The 12,112-nt window shown below is 38.2% G+C and overlaps 1 protein-coding gene across 1 annotated transcript; it reads right to left on the minus strand.

The window, feature by feature from the left end:
* Positions 1-316: 316 nt before the first annotated feature.
* LOC148789811 (glutamate receptor 2.8-like) lies at positions 317-8,754 on the minus strand. Its single transcript, XM_088893096.1, has 5 exons — positions 8,699-8,754; positions 3,664-5,012; positions 2,880-3,192; positions 1,728-2,134; positions 317-1,090 (listed from the first exon to the last, which is right to left on the minus strand). Exons 2-5 carry the CDS (start codon positions 4,999-5,001, stop codon positions 584-586), a joined length of 2,565 nt encoding a protein of 854 aa, XP_088749222.1. The 5' UTR covers positions 5,002-5,012; positions 8,699-8,754; the 3' UTR covers positions 317-583.
* Positions 8,755-12,112: the final 3,358 nt, after the last annotated feature.

Consider the following 12,112-nt stretch of genomic DNA (forward strand, 5'->3'; position numbering starts at 1 on the left):
CTTCTCCCATTTATTTGTAATGCACTAAGCCACAGATGCTTAGAATTCTTCATTTTATGTTTAAATATATTATTTTAACCTTTAACCCATCGACATCTACTTGGTTTCTGCTCGTCTAATGTTTGGAAGCTGGTTTAAAAGGTTGAGTATCAGACACACAAGAAATGCTAGTATGTCATTAAACTAATCTTCAATGATCAATCATGTTTTAAAACATTCTGCTTTGAAACCTGCTGTGAGAAAATACATGAATTCTATGGTTTTGAAAAAGTATTTGTTATATAGGTTAGACTATGATATGGAAAAGATATATCGAAAAAACAACTGACCAATAAACACGAATCATAAAGGTAATAGCGAATCAAGTGTTATTTATCAAAATACATGGGTGAGTTTTGATTGGCCAAAACTCTTTCCATATCATATCTTTTCCTTGTTACATACATGCCTGCCATCTGAAACATTCAGATACTTGATTCTACCATGTACCCAGGTTGAACACTCATTTGCTATAAGTGGGGTTATTTATATGAACAAACATTGTACACATTTACCCTTTTAATGACTTCATCTTAAACTCCTCCTAGCATCTGTTGTGGGTAAAGAGCCCATGGTCGGGTGTCCTTGGTTCTGTTGTGGAAATGCTTCTTTCTTCCTCAGTGAAGATCCCTTCTCCATGGTTGGAAATACTTGTCCTTGGACTCTGTACAGTGCTCATATTGATCCCTTCATGGGGGTTTCTTTCCTTGTGTTCTGTATGAGATGAGATGTCCTTCTTATGATCAAATTCTTTGATCATTGAACCCACCTTCTGGCGAACTGAGCCTTCAGAATTCAGTATGTCTCTGTGCTCATAAAGGAATACAAATAAGAATATCAAGACAGCAGCACCCGAAGAAACTCCAGCAATTAGGAAGAGTCCCCTAAAGCTGTCTAAAGTGAGACTATCAGAAGTGTTCTTCCCTTGCTCTGGGCAGTCAGTGTTCTGGTTAAACCATTTTCGTTCAATTGCTGTCATCTTGCCTTCCTCTATAATGTTCAAGATAGCCCGTGATACATCTGGTACCAGCGGAGAGTTCTTTCGGAATCCCTACAATAGAGGAAGAGATTGTTACGTTAACAAACAAAAAAGCATTCATGAGAGCAATATTGTAAGACTGGGAATGTTAATCAAACCAATGAAACCGACCAACCTGATCTAACTCCATCTGAATTGTTTAGTTTTCTACTATTTTTAGTTGGCTTCGGTTTAGCTTGTATGTTAGCTCGAGTGGTTAAGACGATTTTGGTTTGGCCATTTATAAATAAACCAAATTTGATCCAATCTGGTCATAAAAATTCCCCATATTTTTATATATTATAAATTTAAATTTAGTTTTTTAATAATACTGCTACAATTTTTAAATTTAAATCTTTTGATTGACCAAACCGAAAATTGATCCAAACTGGTACAACCTAAGTTGGCCAGTTTTCAGTAATGGTCAGTTAGTTTCAGGTGACCCACTCTCCAACCCAACCAGGTCAGTTTAGTTGACCAAATAGCATGCAACCAAACCGAATTGATCTGTAAACATCCCTATTAAAAACCACCTTGGCCCATTCAACTCACGAAAACTGTCATTTAACCGAGACCCAAGAAGGCCACCGTTCCCTCTTTCATAGTCTAACCATTTGGTTCGATCAAGTTTTACAACATTGCATATGAGAGAGAGAGAGAGAGGGCTTACAAATCCAAAGCCAGAAGTCTTATAGGTTGGCCCCACCATTGTGTATTTGGTACAATATTTGGCAAGGAAGAGTTTAATATAAGGGATCTCGTCCACAATTGCAGCAACACCACCATATCGGCTTCCCCTGGATAGGGCGTCATCGTACTCTTCAAGGGAGTTATATGGCCTGAGCTTGGATGGGTCAAATTTTACTCTATCCATAAGACCTGTGACAAAAGACCCTCTCTGGTAACCAATAAATTGTCCATTCCTTACGATATCTTGGAGGTCTGTGATGGTGGGCTGCAGTTGTTGAACTGTCAACATCGACGTTAAACTAGCTTGATAACTTGAAGTCAGAACTAGGACAACAAATACCCATATGATCATCACGAACCTTGATAGATTGCTTAGTATCTTCTCTTCTGCAAACATCAAAATAATGTCTCTCAACTTCATTTGAATAATTCTCTTGATGATTCAGTCCTAGTTTTTCATTTAATTTTCAGACCTGCACACATACCATACCTAACCCGAACCCATCCCAGAGTTTTTAGGTTGCATTAGGGGTTCAACAGCCCGGGTCGGGTTAAGGTTGACCCTAACCCCTCCCAACTAGCAGCCCTTATGGGAAAATCCTGAATAGGCTGGCTGGACCCAACAACACTTGGTGCTCAAAACTTGAATGTTAGTTGAGTTGGGCTTGCCTATAGGCCTGGCTAAAAAATCATTTTAACCTACTCTTCATTTAAGTGGACTTTGGTCTAAAGTAGTATTTTTCACCTCTAACATTGGGGCCCTGTTTGTTTTGTAGGGGTAAGTTGATTAATCGGGTAATTGACCATGATCCATGCCGCTAATATTGGGTCCATGGTAAGCAACAATTCCAGAGATGTAACTAATACCCTTCTGGAGGGTGGGTAAGAAACTTACCCAAGCTAAATTGACGCTCCCGCCGTCCTATCCTCTCCCTTTATCTGGGTGACCTGTACCATATACGAACGCTGGAACCGAACTTACACAGGTAAACTTTACCTAGGAAACACTTGCCCGGATAAACTTACATACCCAGGTAGGTGAAAACAAACGGGGCCTTGGGAGTTAGCTCAGAAGGGAGGTGAGAGAAGGGGCCTTATTTCTTTAAGTAGAAAAGAAGTAGAGAGAAATTACTGTGAGCAAACACAAGCGTTGAGAAGGAGAACCAGATGACCATCCCAACTTGTCTATGAGGTGGGCCCCTGAAATCAACATTAATACGGTGCTCAAGAAGCCAGATCACTAAGCCAGTGATGATGAAGAAGGCTCCAGTTGTTAGCCAAAGGTCCATCTTCAGAGGCTTCAAGAAGATCCATGTGCTCTTCCTCTCATCACCTTTAATTGGTACCACCATCGACACCCCAGACTCTGTGTAAGGCAACGTAAAATCCACGTACAGTGTTCGGTTTGCTAGAATTGTTATATCTCCAACTACTGCATCAAAGTCCTGTGTCTTAACAACATTGACATGTTATGATATCTCATTGTGCATAAAATTTAAACCATTTCATAAATATATACATCTAAAGAAGTTGAAAAACAGAAAAAGCAGAATGAACTAGAGGTCTAAAGAAGTAGAAAAGCAGAAAGATATGTATACCAAAGATTATTGCTTATTGTTTTTGGTGGTTGCTTTCTGTAACAGAGATTGGGTATTTTCAAGTTCATCAAGCAGGTTGTAACAGTAGTGGGGAGTAGACCCATTGATTGATGAGTAATGGTTAACCAGAACTAATCTTATTTCAGTTGAATAATGCCTTTTGAGCCTTGATCTCTTGTCTTGGTCTTTGTTTCTGATTTTGGCACTTATGTATGGTTCCTGATCAGAGATCAAGTGCCACACCTTCTGTTAAAGAAAATTGAACAAGTAACATGATTTAATTGGAAGAGTGAAGACAATTGCCTAAATTATACCAACCTGAAGATAGACATGTTGGACTAGATCGTTGTAATTCGACGTTCCTGTCCGATTATTGTTGACCTTCTTAAAGGGAACAAACTCATAGGGAACTGCATATGGCAGTAAGTCAATTACAGCCTTGAACACATCTATACAAAAGCCAGTGACTATTGGAGCCTTAGTGAGAGAATCTGTCTCCACCTTTACAAACTCAAGGAGACGATTCTTAACAGGAACTCCAATCTTCAGCTTCCTACCACTTGTGGACAATTCCCATCCCTTTGGCACCTCTGATGTGTCTCCAGGCCATACAATGGTTCCTAGTTCATCCTTGAAAATTGAGTACATTTTCTTGTCATGAGGTTTATTTAGCTTCCTAGAAATCCCATGGGTTGGAGTCCAGAATCCTATTTCTTTCTCCCCCTTTCCAACCACATTTACTATCTTGAAGGCTGAATTAGATGGCTGTTCCCCATTAACTAGGCGAAATTTTCCACTTAAACCAGTAAATCTAGTCCTCGTAATGGCTTGAAGTAATTTTGGACCAACTTGGGATGCTCCAATATCTGATGGATCACTGGAGTTTTTTCTTGTGTCCAGTTTGTTGAATCCTACATTCATGTAGCCAACTTGCTCAGCTGCCATTGCAAGTGCCCAAGTGCTGTCATATGCCCATAACCCAAAAAGATCCAATTCGATTCTATCGATATCCGGGTTGTCCTGGCGAAATTTTATTTTCCATCTGGTCTTAAAGTTCTCAAGCAGCTTGGAAACTGGAACATATGGCTGTACACCTAACACTCCTTGCATTGAGTCTATGACAGATGAATCCAATGAAGCTAAGATATTTGTAAGCTCATAACTGATGATCCAAGCAAAGCCTTTGTCCATCATCCCAGCTTCTTTTGCCTTCAAAAACAAACGAGAGGCAATAGATGAAGACATGTGCACCACAAATACTCTGGTTTGCATGGTCTTTAACTTGTAGAGCTCTTTAAGAATTTGATCATCCGTCGCTGAAGGCGAAATGACACACCGATATGGGACATTGACATTGATCACTTGTAAGGCATCAGTCAAAAAAGGTACAATCCCCCTTCCATACTCTGTATCTTCATAAATGGGTACAACCTCCCTCCATCCAAAGGCTTGGATGATTGCTGAAATAGGTTTTACTTGAGAAGAGTCACTTTGGGCTGTTCTAACAAAATAAGGAGTTTCAATAGAGGATAGGAATGGGCTTGCTGCAGAGAATGATATTACTGGGACTTGAGTTTTGTTTCCAATATCTGCTACAAATTCTGCTTGTGCAGATCTTTGTGGTCCTAAGATGGCTTGCACTTGGAAATTTTTCATCAGATCTATAGCTGCATGCAAGAGAACAAATTAAGCAAAACCTCACGAAATTGATTTGGGTCCAATTTTAACCAAGCAAGTATTTTAGAACCAAGGAATTAACGCAGGTGACCTATGATCTACTTGCAGAAATCTATGGTTTGTATAAATTTTATTGCCCAATACTTCTATTACTATAAGATGAAAATCAACAATCTCATATTTTGTTTAGAACTAACATGAGGAATGTCACTAGGAGTTTGAATCATGTATAGCCCAAAAACTGCAATATCAATATGCAAGACAGATCTTTGTTTAATGGTTTTTCCTGAAGGACACAAAAAGGATAATGGTGGGTGTTTTAGTGATCACTCAATCTCGCATTATATAACCACAACATTAATTTAATTTGGATTATTTTATTGAGAATTGCTTATGTTCATAAATAATTAAGTACTCAAAGCACTTGATAAGCTTCTGTTAAAATTTTCATTATATTTCCATTAAAGAATGTCAACACAGAAAATGATTTTCACCAAATAAGCTAGTTTGGTTTTTGCATTTGCAGTAATTGGTTGTTGATAATTTCTTCAAGAAAACCATAAATGAAGAGCTATTCTCCTTCTTCAGGCTTTTAAAATTGACATACTGTAGAAAAATTCTCTTTGAAAGGGTGTTTAACTGCCGGTAGATGTTTTTCAAAGGTTATTATGAACCCATAAAGGCTTGGAAACCATTGCTATTGACCGGTGTCTAAAATGGGATAGGTGAAGTTTGAAAAGAAATTGCTCGATTTCAAAGAAAAATTGGTTAGCTAATCAAAGAAAAAAAAAGCATTAGGCCCCATTTGGTTTTCGGGAATAGGGGTCTAGAATCGGAATCGAAATGAGCTATTCCAATTTCAACTGTTTGGTTGGATGGAATCGGAATCCCATTCTCATTCCCATTGAAATAGCATTTCCCCATTTGAGGGAATGACCATTCCCTACTACTCTCTTGGGAATGAAATCTCATTCCTGCTAATCTCAATTCTCTTTCTTATTCCTATTTGAACCAAACATACTATAAAAATAGACCATTCTGATTCTGATTCCGAAGGTTTTTGACTCTGATTTTAACTGCAAACTAAACAAACCCTCAATTACTATTTAAACTGGCTTGGATGAGGCTGAGATCAACCCTGACCCAACTTAACCCTAACCTAACCCAACTTAATCTTCAACCTAGGACTCTCAACCCTAACCCAACCTGATTATCTAATCAGAACCTTACGTACCAAATTTATCAATAAATATGCATAAGAGCACATATCATATTCATGTTATTGCTATTACATACCAAAAAATGACAAAGAAACATCATAGTACAAGAAACCACCACCATCGTCTTCTCTCCTCTCACATAAGCACAATTATATAAATCAATACATGTATTAAGAATTTTCCAGTTTGACTCAAACCCAGTCTTCAGCCCAACCCAAAGCCCCAAACTGTCCAATCCACCAATACGCTAAGATTGGCTACCTGCTAATTCCCAAAGTTCAAATAGTCCAGTACACCACCTTTTGTGTGTTTTCACTTTTCTGCCGAATACCAAGTTACTGGTCGAAGTTCCAATATTTTATTTTTATTCATTGATAAATGCCCAATGACGGTCTATATATTTTGATCTTTTTCTTTTTCTTTTCCTTCTCCATGGGGCGACATCAATGTTTTCGAAACCGCAGTTGATTCAGATGGTCGGATCGCTTGGCCTGAGAATTATTCAGACAACCGGTTTCGTTTTAATTCAAAATTGGTCCCGAATCAAAAACTGTTGAATTGGTTAATAACCCATTAACCTGGGAGGTCAAACTGTCGACCCATTTAACTCATTCAACAGTTTTTTATTATTTTTTATTTTAATTTTTTATCAGAACAAACCATCCATTTGAACTGGGCAATTAAACTATCGACCCAAAAACCAGTGTCCTGAATACTTCTGGTTCTGAGTCGGTTTTTAAAACATTAGATGAGACAGTGGGGATAGCCCATTGCCAACCCATATCCCCCAACCCTAGTGCAGGTAGGATTGGATCCCAATTCCCAAGTCTCTGCTACAATCGGCCAGAGACCTTACCAATCAATGTCCATGTGTCAAGGGTTATACTTGAGAAAATATAAGAGGAACATGTGATTCCCTTTTGATCAGTGCTGAAAACTTATTGCCATGTAGGACATTGATTCCCGAACACTATACTACTAACTAGACACTCCAGTCAATCAGCAACCCAGCTCCTATTTGGAGAAAAAAAGAAAAGAAAAAGAAACATGTTTTATTATCTAAATAGATTTCCAAGGTCCCTGTTAACCTTTGATAAGTCATCATACCATACCCTCATGAAGTATGGTCTTTTCACCACAATTTTAAACTGCCGTTAGTTAGGCCCAGTGCAATCCATGTGTTATTAAATGATAAAAATATAGGATGACATTATATATTACATTTAATTTTTATGACCTGCATCAAAACCAAGACAAGTATCTACTTATTGTATAGATCATGATTTTTGAATTGTCATTGACCCATTTGGTCAAGTCACCTATTTTCATGGTCAATGAAGGTATAAACGCCACACATATGTTTATCATCAGTCTTCCATAGAGAGAGTCTCCTCTCCATGTTCTTAGATAATTTGGTATTGGTCAAAGATGACCCATGATCAGGTGTCCCACACGGAAGGACAAATGGACCACCTGTATTGTATTAATTGGAACCCACAGTAATATTGTAGTCCCTTTGGGAATTACATCATTCATTTGTACCAAAGGTGAAAGACTATTAGAATTCTAATAAACTCCATGTCTATTAGATAACAAGTATCCCTCTATTGAATTAGACTGAACATTTGGAGGGGCCCAACTAAGATATCATCTGCACAATATGATCTGGAACTTTGATAGGAATCATTAGATGTAGAAAATTTATGATCATCAAATGAAAAGTCAGTTTGGCAGATTAATTTCCAAGCATTGTTGATGAAATAGGGGCTGAAAGTTGAAAATTCCAAAAGAATCCAAAATTGAATATGTGCAGTTCAGCATTTCAGCAACATTAGACCAACTTAAATTATGAGTTAACAAGTACAGGCATTAGGATGATCATTTTATCCAAAAAATTTGATCATACACCAATAACAACCCTGGATTTAATCCATTAATTTTTTCTACGTTTGGAGTCTTTCCCACATTCTGCTTTAAGCACCTGTTTCAGAAATTATCAAACTGAACCTAAAAGACAGATGAACTTATGCTATTATATGCAGGTTTTGGCTTTAATAACACCCAAATACATACAAGTTAAAACAAACCCAGCAGTTTTAAAGTTGAATAATAGCAACTGAAAGCCAATTCAATAACTAATTAATAAGGTTTTGTAATTCAGAATAGCTAAGGTTGCATTAGAAAAGAAAAACCTTGAAGAAGATAACATTCTAAACTTCTGTAGCATCAAACATATAAATGATCATGCATGAAAGGTGCAGTGAACCATTGACATAGAACAAAACAGTTCATTCCCAAATCAAAAGGGCTCCAGTAGCCAATTCCAACCAGTTGGAATAAGGCTTGCAGAATGGAGTTCGGATTTTAGAACCAATTTACTCATGAAAAGAAAACCCCAGTTACATATATGTTCATGCTTCAAAATTCAAATTTCTTCAAAATGCTTGCCACCATACCTGTGGATGCAGCAGTCACTATATCATTTTTTGAGTTCCTAATGTGAATATTCAACCTTGTTGGACATTAATTATATACAGGGCCATTTACTAGAATGCCCCTATAGTTTCACAGATTTACTTAAGTTTACCTAGATTTTGCATTTTACTAAAACACCCCTTATACTTTGGAAATTATTTACTAAAACGGGTATGGTCATCAATAAAAAATAGAAAATATCTGTACCCACCCATAGAAGGGATGTGATATGGCCCCCAAACATCAGTATGCACAATATCAAAAGAATAATTACTCCTTTTATTACTCAAAGAATAAGATGTTCTACAATGTTTGGCAAACTCACAACTCTCACATCTTAACTTGGACAACTCAACAGGATCAAATAAAGCAGAAAACAAACTCTTTAAGGACTGGAAAGATAAATGACCTAATCGATTATGCCAAAGCATAACCGGACTCACAAACTGAGAAACAAAGGACTTCTTATCCACTGGCTCTTCCCAACGAGAACTCTCTCCGAGCAGATAGATTCCATTCATCTCACGGCCAGTCCCAATCACCTTCATCGTCTCCAAGTCCTGAAAAACACATCGGTCAAGGAAAAAGGTTATTGAACAGTTCATATGTTTGGTAATACTACTGACTGAAAGCATGTTAGTATCAAGCTTAGGAACATGCAAGATAGAAGATAAAGAGATAGTATCTGATAATTTGATGTCACCCTTGTTAGAAATGGGAACAAGAGAGCCATCAACAATGGATACTCTATCTCTATCGGAGGACAAGTGATAAGTAGTGAACAATGATGGCAAACTAGTCATATGGTCAGATGCACCTGAATCTATTACCCAATAGTGTTCAGTATAACCTGGAGCTGAAGCATGGTAGGCTGAAGCTCGAGTACCTGAATGTGCAAATGTAGATGTGGCAGGGGCTGATGGTGAGTAAGATGGCTGAGCTGAACTCCCAACTTCCTTTTCCAACTGTATTAGGGCAGCCCAAACCGTGGCTAAGGTCTCTAGGGGTGTGCCTTTTGTGCCTAACGAGGATGCTGAATCAGTATTAACAGCCACATGAGCATTACCCTTCTTATTTCTCAGTTTTGCTGGGACCAAATGAGGATGCAGCTTCCAACAAGTATCTTTTGTGTACTTGGGTTTCTTGCAATGTTCACATTACCAGGTCTCATTTATCTTCCTTCTTCCTGTCCCTTTCTGGATCACCCCTTGACTTAGGTTTAACAGCTGCTAGGGCTGGGGAAAGGGGCTAAGGTTGCATCACAACTTTCCTCCTGGTCTCTTCACTATGCACCAGGGAGTATGCTTGAGAGAGGGTGACACTATCTCTGGTCAGTATTTGTTGCCTCACAATGTCATATTCTAAATTCAGATTAGTCAAAAATTCAAACACCCTATTTGTCTCGACTTGCTTTCTGTGAGTCTGTGCATCTTTAGGAATCTCTCACTCAAAAGTCTCTAGATGATCAATCTCATGCTATAGGGATTTCAAGGTAGAAAAGTAGACAGAAACTAGTTTCTCTCCTTGTTTAAGACTATTCACTTCACACTTCAGTTCATAGGCTCTAGCAACATTAAGGGTGGGAATAGGTTTGTTTCATAACATCCCATATCTCCTTGACTGTCTTTGCACACAAGTAATTTCGGCTGATATGTGGTTGCATAGAATTACACAGCCATGCCATAACCAAGTAGTTCTCTTGAACCCACTTGGTATACATTGGGTCTTCATTGGAAAGTTCTTTCACATCTCCCCAGAGGTAGCATAGTTTTCCCCTTCCTCCAATAGCCATCATGGCTGATTGGTCCCATTCCAAGTAGTTTGACTTGTCAAATCTTATAGTTGTAATCTGAAACCCAGTTTCAGATATACTACCATAACTGTTGTTCCCAAAACTACCTTCTCCCTGATTTTTAAGCTCCATCTTTGGTCAAGAATTAGTAGTTACGTATTGTTAGGATCACTTCAACAGAAAACAACACTTGGACAGTCGATCACAATTAGAAATCAGTATGGAATCAATGCAGGTATGATCTGAAACCAATCGGCAATCACAGTACCAAGCAGTTCGTACAAGTTTTTCACCCCCTAAAAATGCTCGAAACAAAAAAAAAAGGTCTGAAACCAGCTTAAAGAGCAATCTGTGATGTTGGAACAGAATTAGGGTTTCAATCGTAGGTCTGAAATAAATGCTCAGCCGCACTTTCCAAGTAGTCCGTACAGTTTAGGTCTTGTCGTAGGGTCGATGTGAAACCCTAAAACTGATCACCTCTGAGAGAAAACCCTAAAACAAGCACTTTCCAAGAAGATAAAAAAAGTTCGGCCCAGAATAGAGAGAAAACCCTAAAACAGTTCGGCCGCTCCTTATAGATAGGTCCAACCTATCTTGACTGATAGCAATCTCTAAAAACAAATAAGATTTACCCAGAGAATGTTGTTCGCTACCTTCCAAGGTTTCCTGAACCCTAGTCTTCTCTAATTCTTCCTGATTACCAACACTCTGCAAGTCGTAGCAAGTCTTCAACAGTTGCTAAACTCTTCTGGTAACCTCCAAGGATCATCCAACGAACACTTCTTCATAAACTTCCAGCCCTAGATAGTTCTCATGTGGTCGGCTGGACTAGACTCACATGAGAACCCTAGATAGGCTCTGATACCAAGTAGACGATCAAGGCAACAATCAGCCTTGAACCCTAATAGATTTCAGATTAAGAAAAGTAGAAGAAAAGTAAGAGGAAGAAAGAAAAGAGAGGAAAAGAACTGGAGAACACAAAGGTTTGAAAGAAAGAACAGATTCTAATGATCTGTCGCCGCCACTCTCTTAGTATTTATAGGTTATGTTCAGTACATAGGGGAAAGGACAAATCTGCCCTTAGTACTTACATGAAAAATAAAGCAAATAAATAACTAAAATAACAAACTGACCACCAACTGACACTACCACGACTGAAACAAATAATTACACATACTGTCCTACGAACACAGTGGGGACCACAATCGTGAAACCCACATCAGTGTTCTCTACAGAAGTCATAAAAATTTCAATCCTCACTTTAAAGTCTCTTATTTTAGGTTGTGACTGTCCATACCTATGTGCTTTTCTTGGTTGTCTGTTGTTAATTGAATGAAATGTAATCATAAAAAAATTTTATGTTTATATTTCATTGATGTGGGACATGAATGCCATGGTAAAGAACTTGCACGACCAACTCTCTGATCTTACCTAGGTTGTTGGTTTCAACCGGAAAGCTGGCATGCCTCTTTCTCACTTTTGAGATACGACGTGATATTTTGTTTTATCAGTTATCTTATACTAATGAACAAAATAATATTAAGTTGCATACAGTATTCCTACAGCTGTCTCACCTGTGAACTGGCTAAAGGGATGAGCATGT

This window comes from Nelumbo nucifera, chromosome 8, assembly GCF_055504915.1.
Source record: "Nelumbo nucifera cultivar China Antique chromosome 8, China Antique-T2T, whole genome shotgun sequence".
NCBI classification, from domain to species: domain Eukaryota; kingdom Viridiplantae; phylum Streptophyta; class Magnoliopsida; order Proteales; family Nelumbonaceae; genus Nelumbo; species Nelumbo nucifera.